The sequence below is a fragment of the Mya arenaria genome, chromosome 6 (genome assembly GCF_026914265.1).
Source record: "Mya arenaria isolate MELC-2E11 chromosome 6, ASM2691426v1".
NCBI classification, from domain to species: Eukaryota; Metazoa; Mollusca; class Bivalvia; order Myida; family Myidae; genus Mya; species Mya arenaria.
Genome location: NC_069127.1, coordinates 70426336 through 70451519, shown reverse-complemented (window position 1 = coordinate 70451519; position 25184 = coordinate 70426336). Strand labels below are relative to the sequence as shown.

Genomic DNA, 25184 nt, shown 5'->3' with positions numbered 1-25184 from the left:
GCAAGGTTCGTGGACTGCTTGCTACATTGTTCATATTAAATGTATCTATACATCTTTTATATCTTGTAGCAAAAACAGGGCTGTACTTTTATTTATATTCAATTGTTTTCTTTTAGTTTGTATGAAATGGTCTTAAACTGAATACCATACACATGCTATCAGCTATACACTGTAGTCGAAATGAGATTTCTAAAAAAACATTATCTCATTAGTCATAATTGTTCTACTTCTATATGATAACAAACGGCATTCTACTGGAGTTGGCCCATTGTACAAAACATTGAAATTGGCAAAACCACCATTTCATTTGCAACAAACGATCCCTTTGATAAAAACATTTGCATTAACGTTAGATGAGAACATTCTGTAATTGATGAAACTGACCGTTTTACATGAAATAATCACTGTCATGCTGAAGCTTTTTCAAGCCATTAATAATTCAAAGAAATCCATTACATTTGTGATTTAAGATGGGGTAATCTGACGTTAACGATGAGGAAATGCATGGATTCTTGAATTCGTGACTCCTGTTCAAATATCGAATATGCTTAAAAGACTTGTCTGAATTTCAAACGAAAATGTGTTTGACAGAGTGTGCGTGTGTGTGTTTTTAAGCTGTGATATCGTCGATTCACGAGTTTCACAAAATATATTCCCACAGAATTGTGAAAATGGACATATTCTTTAGCGTCACCAATCTGTTTCCAACCACCATTTTCCCACGTTTGACACAGATTTCTCGAAACTTCTTAAGCTTAACAGGCTTAAGTAGCTTATTTCAATTAGCTTACATACTTAAATTGAACTTTTATGAAAGGAAAATGGTTTATTGTGATTGTCATAATTCAATTCCTAGTTCAGTATAAAAGTTCTTAAAGAAGTTAATATTACGCAAATTATTGAAAAACAAAAATAGCGAGCTTAGCTTAATCATGTTATAAGGGACTTAAGAAGTTTCGAAAAGTTGGGCCTCCAGTCAGATTTATAATTTGATTTGTGAAATTATGATTCCTCACTCCTATAGAACAAAAAGTAAAAGCGCAAAGGTAATAATTTTGGCTATCACCCAACACGATCACCCTCTGGCGCACTGTTACCCATTGAATTCATGACATTTTTGTACAATAACATAGATATTGACTGCCTTGAGGATAACCGTGCATATTGTCAACCTTCGGAAACTGCTGTCAGTATTTGCCTTAGGTTCACAACATGCACTGTCACCCTCAAGGCAGTCTATATTTATATAGTTTGGCCTTACATTTTGTTTGTTTACCGCTGTAGAAAGGGTTTATTTTAGGATAGTGCATGTATCCGCCTATCACAAAAGAGGCAGTGGGTAAGAGCTCAACAAGGGAAATAGACGCTTTGTCTTTAATTGGCGTGCGTACTGGCAACGAAGTAGGAAACGTATTTGAGACTGATTAATATGCATGTAGCTGTTTTCACATCTAAAGTAAACTATAAGCTAATAGGTTATAAATCTATTATTAAAATTATTGATAACACAGATTAAACCAGTCGATTATACTAATTAGATGCATAGGTTTAATACTTAACAGGCATCAAAGGATAGACGCAGAGCAACAAAAAGCAGATAACATATTTGTAAACAGTTCAATATCTGCAAATATATGTTGGGGTAACCGCCTTTGAATGTTCAGCGAAACAATGTCAATATTCATTAACTTTTAGAGGCTTAGAGTTTTAGCCTCAATAATTAGAACTTATACCTTAGTATTGTAAAACTCTAAATCAATAGCACTGATGATGAAAATCATTGAGTATGTTGTTAATCACAGTTAACAGTACTTTACAAAAATAATCTAAATAACCCATAGTACAGTCGAACACCTTTGGCTCGATCTTGCTTGGCTCGAATTCGTCTTTGAGACAAATTGAATATAAAGTATTGATTGCTTTATACTGAAGCATGCCCGCTTGGCTCGAATTTTCCGGGTCTCGGGGTATTTTCACCGGTCCCTGGCAGTTCGAGCCCACGGGGTTCGACTGTAACCTGAAAGAAAATGTTATCTCGGCTCAGTCTCTAACTTAGGCTCAAGGCGTTAGTGAGTAGGGGCCAACAAGTTCACTGGGTTTTAAACTAGCTTAGGAGGCAAACCTCTAATGTCTCATACGAGTGAAAACATTATTGGATCCAGAGCCAACTTGAAAGCACTGTAGCATAAAGTAATACAAATCATTTGAACCTATAACAAACTTTAATTATTGTAATTGTTTAACTGTGTGACTTATACCGTTTTTCATTCCTGTGTTTCAGATAGATGATTTCCAATGTTTAACACTGATGAAAATGTGATGTTTATGTTAACAAGAACGGTACCGGTCATATTTAGAGGTAAGCATAGTCTACCATTATTCTAGTGTAAAACCCCAACGTTATATAACCCCAGACTTGATCAAGTTATAAAGAAAACATTAGGCGACTCTATAAAATGCTAGATTTTCATTCCCGCCCGCCCCCTCTTTTTTCCGCCGCCACTTAAATTTTGTTGACTCAAATAAAAATGTTGAACTAGAGTCTGATTATGTGCATCGGTCCTGTACTGTCCGGGAACGGCATTTATTCATACCTACGGTGTTGATGTATAACATTCAGATATAAAAAGGAGAATTATTACAATGGTGTTCGTGGTTTGTCTACAAATCTATATGTATGGTTCCTTGTACAATAAGAAAGAGCATCAACGGTAAAACTGTCATCTAAGTAAACTAAAAAATAAAACAATAAATTGTCACCCCCACCCCGCCCCCATTTACAAAATGGATGTTGTTGTTGTTGAGTTAATAAAGATCTGCCCGCGCCCAATAATGGCTGCATTATGGCTTGACCCCGTCACATCCCCAAGTTAGACTTAAACAAACTTTTTGAAGCCAAAGGGGGGGGGGGGTTACCCCCATCGGTTGATGGGATATTCGCCAAAGGAGTAATTTTGTACCCAAAATGCCGCCAAACCTGCGATGAATGACATTTAGACAAAATGGATGAAAATCTAGCAATAGATTTATATTGGCCTGATTATGATGCCCGGTTATCCCTTGATTATTGGTTTCATTTAAAAGCATTCTATAATACAAAGCATTTCAATCTTTATCAAGCTTAAAACATGGTTCTTTTTTGCGTTTTGGTGTAAAACGGAGTTGAGCTAATTATACGAAGGTTATTTATCAGATTTGTATTGAAATTGCGTTTGCACGTTTTCAAACATTGAGAATATGTGATTGCGTTTTAATGTTGCAGACTATTCAATCAAAAATAATTAACGGCTTCTTGGAAATATATTTTCTAATAAGAAATGAATTTAACAAAAGTGATTTTAATTATGGGCCTGTCAACAAAAATTCAAATACCTGTCTAACGATAGAACCAACCATCTTAAAGCCCCACTATATTGTTGATCGTGTGGGATTGAACATTTTGGACACATTGCTACCTATGTGTTCAAATGCAAATTCTTTTTAGCGAAATTCTGATTCAATATTCGTTGTTTTAACGTGCTTAGGTCTCCATACCCTTACACGTGTATGAATTGACATTTGACTTGTGCTTGCTCTATACTAACTCTTTAAAAGGCATATACATTCACTTTTGAACAATTATTATATGTTCCTCAAACCCGTAATTTCACGGTATAAGTTCCTCAACATAAATCAAATTTATATATTATAATCGTTGTATATGACCCGGCGTATTGCAAGTTTGGATTATTTTAGCCCAATTGGATGCACAGATGGCTAATTAGGCTAAAAGGAAATTATGATAAAAACCACACATGGCAACAACTTATATCCATTCAGTAAATGTTGTCAGTTCTATATAGTATAAACCAATGATACCGGGTCACAATAGGTGAATGCATCAATAAACCCTACAGTCAATGGGTCTTAAACGGGAGACGCTCATGTTTGGTCAAATGTTTTTATTACGAAATAAAGTGTGGCAAATCAAAATAAGAGTGTTAAAAATAAGATAGTTACGGCTCGAACCCTTCAACAAATGTTGATTTATGCTCATTACAAGTAATTTCTTTAAATTCCACAATTTTGAAAAGCGTTAGTAGTGTTTTTTAACAAAAGGATTAAAGGACACATTATACCTGAGTTTATTTAAGTGTCCTTGTGGGCGTTCGGTTTTGTTGTCAGTGTTCTTTTTGTTCTTGACTGTACCGGCTAGGGTTCGCCCCCGACTCAAAACAGGTTTTCAATTAAAAAGAAATATGCAATTAAGGTATCAAAGAGTAAAATAATCATAATATTAGTGTTTTCAGATGCATTACCGTGAAAAAATATGTCCCAAAATATGAGCAATCCCAGCACAGCCTTATGGCAGATGGCATACCTCATGTACAGTTTGAAATGAGATAAAATATTTATAACCACACATATGGGTATAACGGTCATTAAAGCTATTTCCAAAAATGGAACAAATTGGTCAGACTGTCACGGGACTCGTATTGTGTCTACTAAGGTAAGCCTATTGTAATGACGTCTGTAAAAGTCAGTAATAACAACGCGCCTTTCTGGCTAGAGAATAAAGAAGCCTGCGATACAAACCAACATGGCATTAACTTGTTAAAGGGACTCAGTCACATATTTCATCATGGCCTGAAATTGTCAACATTTGTTTAACAAATCAATATTCATTTGGGAAGAGTGTTTGCGAATTCAATTTGTATGTGTGTAACTAACGCCTTCCGACAAAAGACAGAATTTTCTGGCATATTTTTGAAAAGTTACGAAATGTGCAAGTGCCTAATTTCAAGCTCAGACGATGACTTTCCACTAATGCTAGTAGTTATATCAAGTTTCACACAGCATTAAGACGTTCAATGTCTGGCGCTTTTAATCGTGAGGAAGTCCCTATAAAGCTGCACTCTCACAGATAGACCGTTTTTGTTGTTTTTTCGTCTTGGAAACAGCCAATTTTGCGTAAATGTCTGTAAGCCATTGATATGAGAATGCTGACAAAATAGCAGATGGTAATTTCATATTTACGTTCGCTCCATAATGTCATTTGGCTTAAAGCGTTACGAAACAGTAATTTTTTTTATGAAAACCTGCGACCTGATCTTTTGTCTGGTTTCCAGATATTGACGCAAAAATTGACTGATTGTAAGGCAAAAATAAATTTAAAAAAGTTGTCAAACGGCCAATCTGTGAGCGTGCTGCTTTAAGACAGAATGATTGCGTTTGTTTCACTGATTTCAGGACTATGATTCAATCGATGCAAACCAAGTTATACAAATATTACGGCGTAATATTACTCTTCATTTAGGCAGTCAGTCCACTCAGTTATTTTGTGTTATCCGAAAATCTCTCTTTGTCTGAGTTTAGTCCGTTCTGGAAATCTCCGAAACGTTTAAGTCAAATTGCGGGATTAACTTACTCTTAGTGATGTTCCTTGCATAGCATACTTAATGTTATTTGGCAACAGTGCTTACGGCAGGATACGAGGAAACAAATGTACGCCTAAAATGTGTGTGACTTCTATAGACATTCGGAACACGTCGGCAATTTTCCATTGAAACCAACCTCTGAAGTATATGGACGGTTTACAATGTTAGAACTCTTTACATTTAATTACTCTACAAGTAGATCGTGCAGCAATTTCAATTTAGCAGTTAGACTTAATGACTTTACTCATGGGAGTCTGAATGATTTATGCAATAATACAGTTCGCTAGCATTTAGTTTGAACTTAAATATACAAAATACATGTCCAAACATTACAATTAATCAGTACTATTACTTAAAACTTTGCGGACTATTTCTACTGATGTCCCGGCATGCATCTGAGGTTGTTTTCGACGAAAGCTGGGCGAGGTGTTCCGAATGTCCTTATATTAACTTTTATAAGTACAGTACTGTAAATGAGTTTCACGTATCAACGTAAATGAGGTTGAGAGTTATTTAAATCGCAAAGCCTCTGTCCCTCACTTATAATGCCAAAGCAATGATCACACTAATATGAATTCAATCATATTTCTGACTGCAAAGTGTTTGCTTATAACATGTTGTTTCACACAGTTCTCTATTTTTGTTCTCGTCAGTAATGACCGTTTCAACCACAAACTAGAAATACTTGGTGCTTTCCTCCTTCACATAATCTTACAAAACCTGCATTACATATAACAACCATCAAACTGACTACGAAACTGTGTGGTACAGTAGAAACTCGCTGGGTCGAACCCCCAGGGACCGGCGAAAATACTTCGAGCCTCGAAAATTCGAACCGAAAAGAAATTGCTTACATTCATTTTAAATAAATCGGTCCGTAAAATCCAGATAGAACTTACGTGGAATTCGAGCCAAGCGAGTTCGAGTCAACGAGGTATAAAATATAAGAAACAACTAAGTTACTGTCATGCGATCTCTTATTTACAACACACACATTCTTGTTCGGCATTCCTGTTAGCTTGAGGTTAACGTTCATATTAAGACCATTCTTCTTTGAAACAAATACAAGACACGCATTACAATCAAAGATAAGGCACCAAAACCGTCTTGAAGCTCCGCGAAAACAGTTAATAAATTATCAAAGTCATATAAAGGAAGATTGATTGAGCATCTCGCCACTTCAGTGGTATTAATACTGATAAAATGTGTTTTTCTTTGTCATTACTTAAGCTAGCTTGAAATAAGAATGGTCATTGGCAAACATAATGGCGAGTCGTTGAGCTGGAGGAAGATTCTAAATTGCGTACGAAAACATTCCAGATAACCTTGATGGAAAGGTCTCTACAGATATGGGGATAATTTAATGAACGTAGCATTCATTGCTTAGATATACACTGTGTGAGGAATTTAAAATATGCGTGAACAAGCGCGTTTGTGTACGTGTGCGTGCGTGCGTACATGCGTGCGTGCGTGCGTACGTCCATGTTTGTGTTAATTCTATGTGTTTAGTGTCACACATTAAGGAAAAATGAAAAATACAGCGCTTTAACTTTCTTTTCATTACAGTTTTAAATCTACAAGTATCCTCTCTAATATTGTGAGAGTTTATGTTTAAATTTTCACGAAAGAATGAATATACCATTCATTTGCTCACTGTATATATCAGACACCGTATCTTCTTCAGAAAAGACATGCCAGCTTTATAAAGCTATAATCGAAGTTTTGATTAACGTTTTAGAATATCTAATTGCCACTTCCTGCAACCGGAAGACAGACATTCCAGTTGGCATTCCTGATTAACGATATTGCTAACCAGACTTTTCTTCCTTGGAACAAATACACAATGAGCAGAACAGACAAGGATTGGGCGAAACAGCCGTCTTGAAGGTCTGCGAGAACGGTTTTAATACATTATCAAAGTCATCTGAATGAAGATTGATGAAGCATCTAGCCACTTCAATGGTATTAATCCGGATAAAATGTGTTATTCCGTGTCATTACTTAAGCTAGCTCGAAGAGAGAATGGTCATTTGCAAACATAATGGCGAGTAGCAAAGCGTGATGAAACTGCTAAATGGTATACGAAATAACGTCATCTGGTTTATGTTGAGAAAGGTAAAGGAACACTGCGTTCACAGCTGAAATAATGCAGGTTACGTGCATGAATTGCTTTGAATGCAACATAATTCATATCGCAACTCCTGACGGGTAGTTGAATTTGAGATCTTTTTGTATACTAGGTACTGTTATAGATTGTTGTCCCTCGTTTGTGCACGTAGATCCTTATGGTTTAGATATGCGTTATCGTTTCAATTTTTAAGCATGGACTGCAAAGTACAAATTATCTGAGGCTTCCTATGCATAACATATACAACATATGCAGAGGATAGGTTAAAGAACGGTGCTTTCACTGTTTAAATAATGCTGAATGAGTGCTGAAATTGCTTTGACTGTAACAATATTCACCCAGACCGTAACTCTTGACGGGTAATTGCATTTGATATGTAATCTAATTTGTGTTATGGCTAATGTAATAGAGTTTCCCCCTCTTCATTGAACGTTATTCTTTAGCCTATCTAGATCAAAATCTAAGTACAAACCGCAAAGTTTTGAACTCAAGCCAGCCGGGTACGTTTCTATGCGCAAAACAGGCAGTCTTGTACACAAGCTTCCTCAAAGATAGAAAAACAAGGCAAACAAGACAAAAGCTAAGTGCATTAGGATGACTTGAAATGACAATCCTTCATAAAAAAATAATTTCTAAAAGTATCGTTTTTATGTAACACTTTACATTAAGGACTATTGTGTGTATCAAAGTTAAATTATGACAACAAAAAATGACAACAAAAACATGTCCATTAAAAGCAATAGTTTTCCTAACAAACGTGTATGAAGCAAAATAAGCCATTTATTGACTAATATTATTCCCGGAAGCCATTTAATTATTTCTGAGATAACTCCAAGGGAGCATTCGAGACACCTGCCATGCGGTTAGTAAACATGTTTGCGGCGAACGTTTGCTGTTTCGTTCCCCGCTTACAGTGTATGCGCGGTGTCGCAACAGGGATACAAAACAAAACGTTTGCTAGCGTTTTGTTTACGCTCGCCTTACTGAACGCACTGCAGATAAGCTGGCATGGACTGTGTCATTATTATTTTTTTTACACATTTGTTTTTGTTTAAATGGCAGATTGCAAAATAAATCCTGTCATGAACACCGAAAGTTAATAATGCATATATAAGCCGAGTTGAAGGAAGGTAAAGAGGAATCGGTTATCGGGAGGGAGAGAGATGGTGGTGACAAAATTAGGAAAAGAGAAGACAGAAAAAGGGAGAATGGGGAAAAGGTTTAGAAGGGATATGATGGGAAGAGAGCGGACCGTAAAAGAAATGGTGGGGATAGGGGTTAAAGTGAGAGCGGATATGGGAAGAAGAGGGTGGGTGAGATGAATGAAAATAGGGGGGGGGGGGGGAGTTAAGGGACGATTGGAAGAGAAATAAGTGAAAAAATAAAGGGAAAATGAGAGGAGTGGAAAATTGACAAAGAGGATGAAGGCCAGTGAAGAGAAGAGGCAAAACCGAGAGAGTATATTGTGAAAAGTATGAAGACGAGCGAGCAGCGTAAAAGGGAGGATGGGAAAAGTGAGGGAAATACGTAAGAGTTAAAGAGAACAGTGAAGAGTTGAGAGTGGACGAAATTGAGCGGACAGAAAGAGTGGAAAATAAATGTAGAGAGGTGTGCATAAGGGTGAATGTAAAGATGGAGATATAGAGTTGAAACAAATGATTATAATGAATGGATGGTTAGCTAGAAAGGTAGGAGAACGGTTATCGTTATATGCCTGACCAAACACGCATAAACGATTGCGGCAAAGGAAAAAGTCAGAAAGGATGACATATTTGATACCTGACGCGACCACACATACAAACGTTGGCTCCGAGAGTCAGCCTTGACCACCAGCACTACTGGTTTACACAGAAATGAATCAAGAGTTAGGTCTGTTTCAATGAAATATAAGCAAAATGTACAGAATGAAAGAAAGTGTCAAGCTTTAGTAGCGATGCATATGCGGCAGTTTCTGTCAAAGATGATTTAAAATTGATACAATTGTGCACAAAATGTGAACGTCTCCAAGACCGGTACGAAACAGGTTATACAAAATAATTAATACGCACAAACATACATATTACTTATATTTTTGGTTTTTAAATTATGGCATCATAAAAATGCAGATGTGCCACCTAAAGACACCAAAGGCAACCCGGATGGCAACTATTTTACAGGGTGACCCGGCCCGATTCCCACAAAAAATATCTGCGTTTTCATACAAACACATCTGGTTACGCCCTTGGTCTAATGTGATTTGAAACAAGTCCATGAATTGAATTCATAATTATGCGATATAATTAAATTCACTTTGCTCCAGAAATATATTCCCCAGACATGAAGAAAGTAATTTATAACGCCAACCAGTGTCTTCCAGTTAAACATGGCTATGAAGCATAAGCCTTAAGATCGATTCGTTGAATTATATAAAAAAACATTTTGCAGGTTACTTTAAAATCGTTTACAATAGAGATAGTTTTCAAATTAGTTTATGACGTAAATTTTCTTTAAAAATAACGTAGTGCAATGGACACTTTAGGACAAGATATTAAGTCATGGGTTATTTCTGTTTTCCTCACTTTGAACGGTACATGCTAAAGGTAGTAAAAATGTGTACAAGGCCGTTTTCAAACACTGCATAAAGTAATATTTTTTTCTCGTTTTCCTGATGTTTTATTATATAGGTTTTATAAGGGTTGTCTGATAGACATACGCTTTACCTCCTAACACGGTCGTCATTTACGACTTGGCTCGTCCTGGTGTTTTCCATTGTATAATTGTGTTATAATCGACTTAAACATATTATTAAATTCAATGCTCTTTTGTTACATACTTCGTTTATTTCGACACATTTCATTTGTCTAGAGGCTTTCACGTGACAAGCATTCAATATGAAAATGATATATTAACTGACAAAAGATAATACTTCAAGTATTAAGGTGCTTATGATACGTTATAACTAATTCCAATGTACCAGGATGTGGTCCAGGATGCCCTCTCTTTATTTAAGATTGCAAATGCTACATCAGATTGATATTTTGTTTATGTCTGTGTGGTGCACATAACTTATAGTTGTTTAACTTTTATTCAGTCCAATAGCTGCATTCACAGAAAAAATATCTCAACGTTTAAAAAAAATGCTGAAATTAGAACTTGCTGTCTTCCAGCCTGGTGCAACATGAATTCCTTGAAAAAAACGTGCACAACTTTAAATTGAGTGAATTTTCTCAGGAGAAACGCAACATGGCTTTTTATTGTTTAAATCAATTAGCTTTGAACTGAATTTTAAGGAATTTATGGTTATCATAAGTGAAACGCTAGAAATGGCATTTTCTCCAATCTGAAGTGTGTTTGTTTGCATTGAATGTGTAGTGAAATTAATTAGTAGTTTGTAACCTTACTGTCGTCCGGTTATTCTGGTTGTTTGCTTTGATAGAATAAGCAACTTGATATATAATTAACATCAGTGATGCATTTTTGAATGCATTCGCGGCATTCAGGGTTTATTTTGGGATACCGCCCGAAAGTGGGATGTAGAGATCCCGAGGAATTCACCTGATGAAGGTTAAATCAATCGCCGTGCACTCAACAACACACCTTTTCAAACGTTTATGAACAAGTGTTAGAATGTACGATTGAACAACACACACTTTTTGTTCATAAATTAATTGTTTTGGGTAGTATATTTGTTTGTTTGTATGTTCAGATGTTGTAAAGTTCATGTATGTTTAGTTGTATTTTTGGTTGGAGGTTTCAGAGGTTGTATATTTTCATGAGTGTTTGTTTCTTTGTTTCAGATGTTGTAAAGTTCATGTATGTTTAGTTGTATGTTTGGTTGTAGGTTTCAGATGTTTATATTTTCATGAGTGTTTGTTTGTTTGTTTCAGATGTTGTATTGGTATGAGGCATTGCTGCTATACATCGTTTATATCATGGCGCCGAGTAGTGGAATAGATCCATGTAAGTATATAATTATCTTATATATGTTATAAATAAGAGGTTTTGGAATTGACATTTCAAGATAAAGTTTTAAACAATATTAGCCCCCTGTCAACTGTTCATGTTGGTGTTACGGTACAACTATTCAATAGATTGTTGTTTTTATATCAAGATAAGAGCTTAATCAATACAAAGTGGATTGGAAAGGCTAAAAAAACTAAAACAATAAAACGTTTCCGAATTTAATTTCTCTATTTGCTTGTATGTACTCTCAGTGCAAGGGTAAATCATGTTACCTTTGAGACATGGTTTGGTGTGTTAAAGAGTTAAATCAATTATACGAAGAAATATATTATCAAAGATTTCTAAGAAATTAGAGTTCATCTTCCTCTTCGAACGATATTTTTTTATAATTCCGTTTGCATATACATACAACTATTTTTTGTATTGTGTTAAAGGATTTCAAATCATCCAATCAACAATGTTGTCTGGCATCTTGGTGATATCTTTTAGATAAATACTGTGTTAAAAAACAGTGAATTAATTAACTCTCTTGTTTCAATATTGCAAACATAATTGAAAGATAAGTAATCAAGGATAGCGTCATGCATTTTTGTTCTAGAAACTAGCATTGTAAATGCAAATACAAATGCCTTGTTAACTGGACTGTTAGAATTTCTTTCGTTAATCGTTGCTAAGACCTAAAAAATACCACTGGTTCGGGTTACCCGATTCTACCTGCGAAATAGGCGCCGACTTTACCATTTTTATTGTCATTTTGTGAAAAAAAATAAAAACTGAAAAAATATGTAGTTTCAAACCTTGAATGCCCTATACAGAAGTTTACTTTAACATCATTCTCCAATGATGAAAATAACATTTTTATATAAAGCCTAATAAAAAAATATAAAGCCTACCTAACCTACCAATTTTTGAAAAGGACATAACCCTAACCAAACCATTTTTAGGCCTAAGCTCACAAAACATCAAAAACATGTATGAACGGATATTGTATTGAACATTACAATTAACAATTCTGTATTTTTGAAAGATGCTGTGTTTTGTTACTCAAACATTCTGGTGATTCCTTATCATCATTAGTTTTATATTGTGAATTAAACCGCGGAAATGTCCGTTGCATACTTGGAAAAGTGTAAATTGAAACAACAGAAAGAAAATTTCGATGTTTTTGGTGTGTTTTTATCATCTCGTTTTCAAAGTTAAGGTTGCGAACGTGTAGAACATTTTTCGGTAATTGATTGTTTGCTTGTCTAACAAATCGTAATAGAAGGCGTTTATCATATTCTGTGAAATGGGTTGTGTATATGTTATGTTATACCTACAGAAATGGAATATAACTGCATTTCAACTTTAGTTGTTAAGTTAAAACTATAGTATATGAATTTAAAACATTACCCTCTTACCCTCACCCGTGTAAATCCTAAGTAAGATCATTGCAGTGTTTTATTGATAGAATTAATAATACAAAAACTACACTTTTCTCTGAACTTGCTTTTTGTAAATGACATTTAAAGTTGAAGCTTTTCTTAAATTGCTGTAATTTGACGTAGTTTCGGGACCTTTGATTGTCATCCTTTCTCAGTAACAATGTTAAGCCTTTTTTAAATATTCTTTAGAGACAAAGATTATAAAACATAAATGCTGGAGTCTTTAGAATTTCGTGGAGTCACTGAACTCCTTGTAAGCCGTTTTACAAGAATTTCAGAAGATTTTTAGTAATCGTAAGACATAAAGATGTGACTAGAGCACAATTCTAAAAATATCCTAAATTATGACAAACAAAAATATATGTTTTACTCAATAATTTGTTGATTTATGAAACAATTTTTAGTTACGATACAAAAAATTGCCCTATTTCAAAAGGGAAAATGTCTTATAAAGTTTTGTTGTCAGTGGTGTGTATGATAAATATGTTTTGACCACTATTTCATTGCAGCCAAAGAAGCTTGTAACGCTTTTGATAGCGATTACTACAAGGAGAAAGGTAACCAGGGTCTCAAGGCTAGAAAACCTAATCTTCTTAAACTAATCTCATTTTGTATTGTTTTCTACTTACAACAATAATGATTTTGCATTTTCTCTTTTATGTTTTACTAGGAAAATCTTTCTAAAAAAACCTATGATTTATATTTAGGATTAATACAAAAATAACAAAGGAAAGTACAGGATTGTCTGTGTTTGTTATCTTATATTCTAGAATTCAACAGAGAGTGTCATTTCTTGACATCTTGAAAATTAAACAGGAAATTAATGTCTTATGGTAAAAATCATATGCAGTCGCGGCTACAACATTTCGAACATATTTCTGACATGACGTATACTTCAACCCCGACTTGCTGATGTTCGTTCATCCTAAGACAAATCATATAATATATCGGATTTCTAATCCACTTTGTTTCAAAGACGAACTTGTCATCTGTGTGATGAATGAGGTGCCATAGAGACTTTCTGCTTTAATTGTTTTCTCAGTCCGCATGACACCATGTAGAAATAAGTCTGTATGGGATCTCGTACCACGAACAAATCCTTACTAAGAAACTAATATTTGACAAATAGCGTCACTTTATCAACATTAGCAACGACAGGTTTGAAACATACATAGAGACATTAGAAACTTAGTGGTTGTATGTAGGTTTATATGGTTTATTTCAGAAATAAGGTAAGTGATAACAAATGACACATATGGTATTGTCTGTTCCACTTCAGGATAGAGGACATATCAGGATTAGTTACAATTTTAAAGAGATATGATTTCTTTATGACGAATTCAAATTGTAATTTATTTAAGTAGCATAAAGTTCATATGGTCATTAGGATCTTGATATCCAATCAAAAAACTGTTTACTATTTTAAATATTTTACGGGTTTCCATTCAGAGAGTGTTCGATGGCCAATTTACCTTGATTTATCGTGAAGACACATGATTTATTTGATAGTTTGAAAGTTCATATTGCAATGGCATAGCTCAAAGGTAGTGACTTGATTTATATGTACTGCTTTCTTTGTGAAACAGACAATTACTCATGTCCCCTTTTGTTTATTCCTAGTTTTTGATCAACTCTTTCACTTTGGAAATATGTAGACAAAATGTGTATTTGACAGGTACCTGAATAGAAACACTCGTGTCAAAGATTTGGTAAAGATGCAATGTGTCATCAAAGGCAATGTTTTTGAATGTTTAAACATCTAGATTACCTCTGAGAAATAAATGGGCAATTTTACATAATCAACGTTTGGTGAAACAAAAACAATCTTTCTAGGACCAGTTTCAATAATCTTAATTCCTTATTAACGTCACAAATGGAAGCACGTTGATTTTTTTGTATTTCCTCAGCTTTGTGTTGACTTTCAATACTGGCAAAAGTTCAGCTCACACAACCAATGTTGCAAAATAACTAAAACATTATCAATTTTCGACTAAGCTATTATCCAAACGGCCCCCTGTCGACCAATTGTTGTGGGAGGCCATAATGGGTTTCTCGTTCAGATAGTTGTGGAATATAAATTTAACAAGACCATAACAGTCAACCGTAATCAATTTTATAAATTTATTTCCCATTTCAGCGTGTGAGTGCGTGGTGTTCCAGAGTCTAGGCCTGTCCCACGGGCATTTCCACTCCCCTAACTACCCGAACCGCTATCGACCTGGTCTACACTGTATCCTCTACACATTCATCGGTGACATGAACGAGATAGTCGAGATTAAGTTCCTGAATATGGACCTCAAGAAACCGGAGACACGGCTCGCATTCCCGATAGGAACAGAAACCGGGTAAATAACCCAATGTATAATTTTTTTTTATTAAAGTTAATTTATTTAATAACGATTTTGAGGAAGGTTTTGTTAGCTTATTATGATAAGTCACTTTCGCTGGCACGACGTCTTGTGTTATCGGTGAAACCGCAGAACCCGGATAATACCCACTGGTCCGGCTTGGCGAACACCAACCAAACTCATATGCGCCCAGGCCCGGAATCGAACTAAGCCTGGGAATGTATTTGTGTATACTTATTTATTTAAGCACGATTGTGAAGACAGCTCAAAGGTAAATCACTCTGGAGTCTGTTTCCTGGCTAAAAACATGTACCAGTTTCCTTTTCGAGTGACCCATGAGTAAAAACCACTAGTCGTGATCGAACCCAAAACGTCGTGGCGAGGGTTGGACACCTATATCACTAGACTACCCGTGTACTGGTTGTTATTGGTAGTAATTGTATATGGGTATTACTCCCATGTATATGCACCTACCGAGAAAGTCAAACCAACAAAGTGTTATACATAAAGCTTTAATTGTTTTGCATATAGAACGAATTATGTAATTAAAAAACACACATGTTATCATATGACTCGTTATAATACATCTGAACATGTTTTATAGTTTCACTTTTTATCGCTACCAAATTATTTTGTTTTTCGTTTCCTTACAACCTTGATTTCTCAATATAGATAGACAACAAGAAGTATTACAAAATGCAAGATAAATTCCTAAGTTTCATTTGTTCGAACTTGTGTATGAAATGACCAGAAACCTGCTCATGTCGACCTACATAAGTATAAGCAAACATTAAAAAAAATGTTATTCATTCACAGGGTATGGTCAATTGAACAATGTTTCCACCATTTTATATTTTCCACTTCAAACTCACTAAATTACAAGTCTGTATATAAAAATCAGATGGTGTTTACACCTTGGGGGTAATGATCGGCCCCGCAGCCGCAAGGCTGATGTAATCTATATTGACTGAAATGGGGAATAAATAGACCCCATCCAATCAAATGTCATTATTATAATCGGATGATAATACAATGGTAAACACAGGAGAAGATGAGGCTGTTTTGGGACACAATTAACAATACAAAAAAAACAGATTAAAAATACAACAAAATAATTATAAATCAATTGCACAGATATCGCATTGGAGGGTTTAGTGAAATAGGAGTTCACTGAGGAGGGGTGTAATTGTTTAAGTACTCCACCGTACTCTTGTCCCACCGGTTATCAACGGCATGGTGTCTAAGCTCGCATGAAAATGTTTCAAACAAGAACCACACATTGAATAACATTCATATTAAATATATGAGTTCACAGCCTTGGACAGGAATACATCAGGGGCTTAAACTAGTTTAATATGAGTAACCCAACTTGTCTTAAATGTGGTACAACAACAAAAAATCATCAAGAATTCAAGGCAAAATAATGTGTCTGTGTACTAGTTTAAACTTGAACATTTATTTTGATTTGAGCTCTGTATGCATCTTGTGATTAAATTTAGCAGTATAGTCGAACCCCATTGGCTCGAACTCGCTTGGTTCGATTTTTCGTTTGCTCGAACTGGATGTATAAAACCAATTACTTTCTTCCGAACGAAAGTATTACCGTGTGGCTCGATTTTCCTGAGGCTCGAGGTATTTTTACCGGTCCCTGGTAGTTCGAGCCAACGAGGTTCGACTTTAAGTGAAATGTTGCAAAACTCTATCAACGTCTGCTTTCTCTTCGATCAAATTAAAATAAGATTTGAAACATATCAAAGTATACGTCCTTGGCCAAGGTTAATTTGACATTCCTCAAATAAAGAAAACCCTGTAGCAAAATGCAGTCAAGGCTAAACAAATACTAAACAAGAGACAGACTGCTACAAGACACTAAATTTTTGCTTAACCACCTTGACAAGCCAATGCCAACTAAGTACCCACTGGGGTTTAATTCATTCAAGGTTATATTTATCTACATTGAGTTCATTGCTGTGCTACTTTGTCTTAATAACGCAAAACACACTAACGAGACAATCCCAGCAGCAAACATAATAATATGAGCCCGTTTAGAGGCACAACAATATAGACAAATGACAAACAAACAAAACACACTTAACACATACAATGTGCATCAATATCAGTAAAGCAGCAGAGACAAACCACATGGCCTAAAACTTAACCAAGATCCTATTCAAATGCACAAGTTCCAAGGCTAGACAAACACTTAACAAGAGAAACAGCGCAATAAGACAAAAAACAGAACACAAACATTCAAAATTTCAGCAATGGTAGATGTTGGGGTGAACTGTCTTGGGTCGGTCAGTTTATAACTAAGTTAGAACTCACAAGAGGTTTAATTCAGTTTAGGTTAAGCCAGTAATCTTTGGGTTGACGCCAGGAAAGACCAGACTGTACAAAAGACAGAGGTATTCTTAAGAAGTTAAATACACCACAGTTTCAAGCGTAGATGATAGAACAATGACCAGCAGCCATAGACAATATGTACCAGACAATGTAAATAATAATATTGATGCAGAATGGTTACATAATTCTTTTTTGTGGTAATAAATATCGGTCGGTCTGTTGCAAAATTTTATATTTATTACCTATGCCTGTCATGTTAATGGTTGCACCCGTCTGTACTTTTTGTAGGAAGAAATGCATTAGAATTAAGATTACAAGCCAAATCGCGAACACCCTTCCATGATTTTGTTAAAAGTATCCCATACACAAATATGGGAATTGTGGATGCTTGTTGAGCCAAGACTATTTCATATAATTTGAAAGGGTTTTTTGTTCAGAAAGATACTGCTCAAAAATAATAAAAGGATATTACAAACAAGCACTTTTGACATTTGCAGATTGCAAGTTTTGCCTTTTCATGTCAAATTTCAGTTGGAAAGTTTAAGAACAAATATACAAAACGTTAATAAAATTATTCATTACATGCTTTTCGGTGGTTCATAGAGATTTATCAGTGAAACAAAATTGATATTTCACTATTTCAAACATTGATATTGTTTACTGTTTTGAAATTTTAGCCCGCTCTAAGTCCCAAATCACATAGGGCTGGGACTCAATTGAAACGACGTAATTTCCGGCCATTTTTATCGAAAACAACATCAAATGTATTTGGACGGTTTACATACTCAAAAAGCGATACGTTTAGGTCCGCTACAAGTAATTTTAGTTGGCAGTTAAACTATATGACTTTATTATTGGGAATCTAAATTATGTTTGCAATAATACACTTCACTGGCAATCAATTTAAACTTAGATCAATAAATACAACACTACATTTAATTATTGATATAATTCAAACATTAACGACATACTTCAACTGATGTACCGGCATACACCCGAGGTTGTTTTCGATAAAAATGGCCGAGGCGCTCAGAATGAACGTGCGCTCCAAATTGGCGCGTTTTTCTTAAAAAATGTTATTAAATAACTTTAATTCCAATTTATGGCATATTATAAAAAGAAGAAAAAATGTTTGTTCTTTTGTAGGTTAACATTATATTTCACCTTGTGAACACTTAACGTGGCTACTCCACTCGTGAAATATAACTTTTGGTGCTCACTCGGTGAAATGTATTACGATCTTACACTGAAACAAATAATTATTCTCTATGTAAAGTTATTTGTTGATCATTTATTTAATATACAAGTATCAACTTTGCAATTCATCCAAATTATACGGAATTACCAGGCATCGGCATTTAGCATAGCTTGTTAATGAAGTTACATCAGACAGTTTGCATACTTGTTGGTCGTATTCGTAAATAGTACAATAAACACAGACGCACTGACAAACGTACAAACAAGACATACCCTTTACAGTAAACACAATTCACACCATTAAAATCGAAGATAGGGGTTACTAATATAAGTATAATATTTGTGAATCTGTTCTCAATGCTGTCAATTACCTCCTTGCATATTTTAACAGTTACTGCTTTTTAAAAAATGTAATCACTGATACAAGTGTGTTATTACCAGTTTCGGAAAGCAAGTTTCAGATGCGAAGTTTTACACATTCTTCAATGTTCGAAAGAAAAACATATCTATCACGGGACTGATCCATTTACTGGCGGTCGGATATCTGGTTGCCATTCATTTGCAAATACAGACATTGTGATGATCCCGTATTTGGTTTTGAATGGCAGAATAAATATATTCTGTCATCGCGGTCTTCGCCGGATGATATAATAGCAAAATTAGTCTAAGCAATATATATTTTTTTCAACAATCTTTGCCATTAATGGCATTGTATGAGATGCAGGTTATGAGACACAATTTATGTCTCCGGATATCCTATAAATAAGAAGAGACTATTATCCAAGCTATTATTCCTATTAAAATAGTGTTATCTCAGCATTTATGGTACTGTCAGACATGGTGTTGGTGGAGTTATGCAAGCTTTAAACTCCTCGTGAGTTTGGATTGACGTTTCCGAGCATGTTTCCACAACATTTTCCTTTGATGATATTTTAATGGTTGTGTATTAATGTGGTGTTGTCTTCGAGCGCTGTGTTTCGTGCTTACATTCGGAACAACTCGGCCATTTTCCATCGAAAACAACCCCGGATGTATATGGACGGTTTACAATGTTAGAAATATTTATATTTAACTACGCTGGGAGTCCTTATCATTTATGCAATAAGACACTTCATTGGCAATCAATTTAAATTTATTGATACGAAATACATGTTTAAACACAACTTATTCATACTGCTTATTAAAACTTTAATAACTACTTTATGTACCAGCATACTTCCGAGGTTGTTTTCGATGGAAAATGGCGGAGGTGTTCCGAATGTCGTGTATAGTGTTTATTTGGCCTTGGACGTCGTGTCTATGTTTTTGGCCATCGACAATGCAATTCTGAATGGACTACAACTGTTTGATGATTAGAAAAGAATACAACACAATAAACATTCGAACGAGAAAACTGAAGAGCGGTTCACAGCCTGCTGCAAGAAGATATCTAAAATATCTATGTCGTAAACCTTTTGCTGGTTAAAAGTGCACGGGGACTCCTGTAATACCAAGTGAAGAATCCATACCATAAATATTCTTACGTAGGTTTTATTAAAACGCAGTTAGCGCAAAAACGGGTAACGCCTGGAAATGTGGATCTAAAGCCTGACAATCTTTTTTGAAACGGGGCCAAGAAGGAGGTCTTGTTTTAATCACTTGTTAAGGAGAACCATCGTCATAAAATCGACAAAACCTATCCTAGCTAAAGTCGAAAAGGAATACATTGGCGCTTCTAGTATTGAAAATATACATCTGAACATAAACGTTATCAGCCATGGTGTATTTGACGAGAATGACACATAAACGACGGTGATGCCACGAAGTCGACGTTAATAACACGTAGACGACGGTGATGACACAGAGATGACGGTGATGACACATCGACGACGATAATGACACATAGATGACGGTATTGACACAAGGACAACGGTGATGACACAGAGACGACGGTGATGACTCATAGACGACGATGATGACACGTAGACGTCGGTCATGACATAAAGACGACGTTGATGACTCATAGACAACAATGATGACTCATTTTCGACGGTGATGGCACATGGACGACGGTGATGACACATGGACGACGGTGATGACACATAGACGACGGTGATGACACATAGACGACGGTGATGACACATAGACGACGGTGATTACACATAGCCGACGGTGATGACACATTTTCGACGGTGATGACACATAGACGACGGTGATGACCCATAGACGACGGGGATGACACATAGACGATGGTGATGGCTCATAGACGACGGTGATGACACATAGACAACGATGATGACGCATAGACGACGGTGATGACACATAGATGACGGGGATGACACATAGACGACGGTGATGACACATAGACGATGATGATGACACACAGACAACGATGACGGTGATGACACATAGACGACGGTGATGGCACAGAGACGACGGTGATGACACATAGACGACGGTGATGACACAGAGACGACGCTGATGACACAGAGACGACGGTGATGACACATAGACGTCGGTTATGACACAAAGACGACGGTGATTACTCATAGACGACGGTGATGACACAGAGATGACGGTATTGACACAAGGACAACGGTGATGACACAGAGACGACGGTGATGACACATAGACGACGGTGATGACACGTAGACGTCGGTCATGACACAAAGACGACGGTAATTACTCATAGACTACGGTGATAAATCATAAACGACGTTGATGACTCATAGACGACGGTGATGACTTGTAAACGACGTTGAGAACTCATGGACGACGGTGATGACACGTTCACAACGTTGATGACACAAAGACGACGGTGAGGACACATAGACGTCGGTGATCTCACATACACGTCGGTGATCACACATACACGTCGGTGATGACACATACACATCGGTGATGACACATACACGTCAGTGAAGACACATACACGTCAGTGATGACATATACACGTCAGTGATGACACATACACGCACGTGAAGACACATACACGCCGGTGATGACACATACACGTCGGTGAAGACACATACACGTCGGTGATGACACATACACGTCGGTGATGACACAAACACGTCGGTGATGACACATACACGTCAGTGAAGACACATACACGTCGGTGATGACACATACACGTCAGTGATGACACATACACGTACGTGAAGACACATACACGTCGGTGATGACACATACACGTCAGTGAAGACACATACACGTCGGTGATGACACATACACGTCGGTGATGACACATACACGTCGGTGATGACACATACACATCAGTGATGACACATACACGTCAGTGATGACACATACACGTCAGTGATGACACATACACGTCGGTGAAGACACATACACGTCGGTGATGACACATACACGTCAGTGATGACACATACACGTCAGTGATGACACATAGACGACGGTGATGACACATACACGTCAGTGATGACACATATACGTCAGTGAAGACACATACACGTCGGTGATGACACATACACGTCAGTGATGACACATACACGTCGGTGATGACACATAGACGACGGTGATGACACATACACGTCAGTGATGACACATACACGTCGGTGATGACACATACACGTCAGTGAAGACACATACACGTCGGTGATGACACATACACGACTGTGATGACACATATACGTCAGTGAAGACACATACACGTCGGTGATGACACATACACGTCAGTGATGACACATACACGTCAGTGAAGACACATACACGTCGGTGATGACACATACACGTCAGTGATGACACATACACGTCAGTGATGACACATAGACGACGGTGATGACACATATACGTCAGTGATGACACATACACGTCGGTGATGACACATATACGAAGGTGAGGCCACATAATTATACGACGGTTATTACTGATATACGACCGTCTTAACACATATACGACGGTGTTGATACATTTACGACGTTGATGACTAAAAGACAACGATGATGACTCATTTTCGAAAGTGATGACACAGAGACTACGGTGATAACACAAATACGACGGTGATGGCTCATATACGACGTTAATGACTCATGTACGACGGTGATAACTAAAAGACCACGGTGATAACAGATAGACGACGGTGATTACCCATAGCCGACGGTGATAATTAATAGACCTCGGTGATTACTCATGTACCACGGTGATTACACACAGACGACGTAAATTACTCAGTGACGACGTTGATGACTCGTGTTCCACGGGGATTACACACAGACGACGTAAATTACTTATAGACGACATTGATGACTCGTAGACGAGGTTAATGACTCGTAGACGACGATGATAACACATAAACGACGGAAATGACTTATAGACGACGGGGATAACACATGGTCAACGGGATTGACTCATATTATGTAAAATATCCTCTTGTTCAGGTGTTGTTTTAGTATTTTAGAATATTCATCTTTGATGATCCGTAACAATATATCAACATGTACTCCATTTCAGCATCGTTCTACCCTGGCATGTATGTCTGCTTTCACATTCATTGCCGAAAACACATTTTGATTTAAAGAAGTAAAGTCCAGATTTAATAAACAAAGAATCATATCTGAAGTAATAAGTAAATATAAACCAAACAAAGTCATAATTCAAAGAAAAATGACTGCCTAGACAAGGCCCTCTTGAAATACAATCAATATAATTGGTATTTATGACATCGCATAATGATTTGATTGCATGTCATAGTCTGGAGTAACAACATTTTGAAAAGTAATAATTGGTCTATGTTATGTTTATGTGTGTTTCTCTTCAACTGAGATGTATGGAATTAGTCGAGATGAAAATCAAGAATCATAAAAAAAACAAGGCACATATTTAGATTAAATATCTTAGCTTATGTGTGTACAAACATGGGAAGCTGCACTAGTTCCTGTTTGGAAAATAAATCTTTCTATGATAATAATTGGTGTTTTCATTGGAAAATAAGTGAAGTGCAATAATTATGCAACACTTTTTCGCCCGTACCAATTATTCGCACATCCTGTAATCCCACGTTTTAGCAATTCCATTATGATTGTATTTCATAAAATGATAGAATGTGTTAAAATGAAGCTTCAAAATAGGAATACTTATATTTTTCTCTGAGAAGCAGCAATTATTAAGCACCAGGTTTTGCCCTATTATTCCAGCGGGGGATCATTTATTTTTTTTACCATTCAACAAAATGGAAATATTTCATTTTTATAAGAAAAGACATCAAAAATAAAATATGTTAATGTCAGTGGGGATCATTTTTTTTTAAAATAATTATTATTAGTTGTCGAATATTTGGTACAGTTCAATGTCACGAAAATTCTTTCATTAAATAAGCACAGAATTTTTATTTTTTTATTTTACTTATTGTTGTTATTTATCATATTGAATACGGTAAATAACGAAACATAAAACGTATTCAAATCAAATCAAATACAATGCAAATATAAAATTCACAAAATTCAGAATTAACGTGGAATGTTTCTGAGTCCCCTTTCTACTTCTACCTGTATCCGTATGTGAGGCTACCCGATCGACTTACAAATCGTTTGGCAATCCTTCCATTAACGTGTAGTCTCGCTGACACTCACAAAGCGATTTCTTCGTGAGTGTACATTACCTTGGTTACCGTTTGGAACTTCGTGAGAGTGTACAAGTCATTACCGTGGTTACCGTGTGGAACTTCGTGAGTGTGTACAAGTCATTACCATGGTTACCATGTGTAACTCCGTGAGTGTGTATATGTCATTACCTTGGTTACCGTGTGGAACTTCGTGAGTGTGTACATGTCATTACCTTGGTTACCTTGTGGAACTTCGTGAGTGTGTACATGTCATTACCGTGGTTACAATGTCGAACTTCGTGAGTGTGTACATGTCATTACCATGGTTACCATGTGTAACTCCGTGAGTGTGTATATGTCATTACCTTGGTAAGCGTGTGGATCTCCGTGAGTGTGTACATGCCATTACCTTGGTTACCGTGTGGAACTTTGTGAGTGTGTACATGTCATTACCTTGGTTACCGTGTGGAGCTTCATAAGTGTGAACATGTCATTACCTTGGTTACCATGTGTAACTTCGTGAGTGTGTACATGTAATTACCTTGGTTACCGTGTGTACATATCATTACCTTGGTTACCGTGTGTGACTTTGTGAGTGTGTACATGTCATTACCGTGGTTACCGTGTTGAACTTCGTGAGTATGTACATGTCATTACCTTGGTTACCATGTGTTACTTCGTGAGTGTGTACATGTAATTACCTTGGTTACCGTGTGTACATATCATTACCTTGGTTACCGTGTGTGACTTCGTGAGTGTGTACATGTCATTACCGTGGTTACCGTGTGTACATATCATTACCTTGGTTACCGTGTGTGACTTCGTGAGTGTGTACATGTCATT

At 36.3% G+C, this 25184-nt stretch overlaps 1 protein-coding gene across 5 annotated transcripts in view; it reads left to right on the top strand.

Moving 5' to 3' along the window:
* The window catches only part of LOC128236732 (suppressor of lurcher protein 1-like), a 378099-nt gene that overhangs the window by 298685 nt on the left and 54230 nt on the right, over positions 1–25184 (top strand). For 4 of the 5 annotated variants that reach the window (XM_052951808.1, XM_052951807.1, XM_052951810.1 and 1 more), the window contains 4 exons: positions 2282–2359; positions 11412–11484; positions 13421–13468; positions 15049–15256. In XM_052951808.1, coding sequence (XP_052807768.1) covers positions 11412–11484; positions 13421–13468; positions 15049–15256 — 329 coding nt within the window. In that variant the 5' untranslated portion in view covers positions 2282–2359. The remainder of the gene's footprint in view (positions 1–2281; positions 2360–11411; positions 11485–13420; positions 13469–15048; positions 15257–25184) is intronic. The other variant, XM_052951811.1, reaches the window with a different exon arrangement.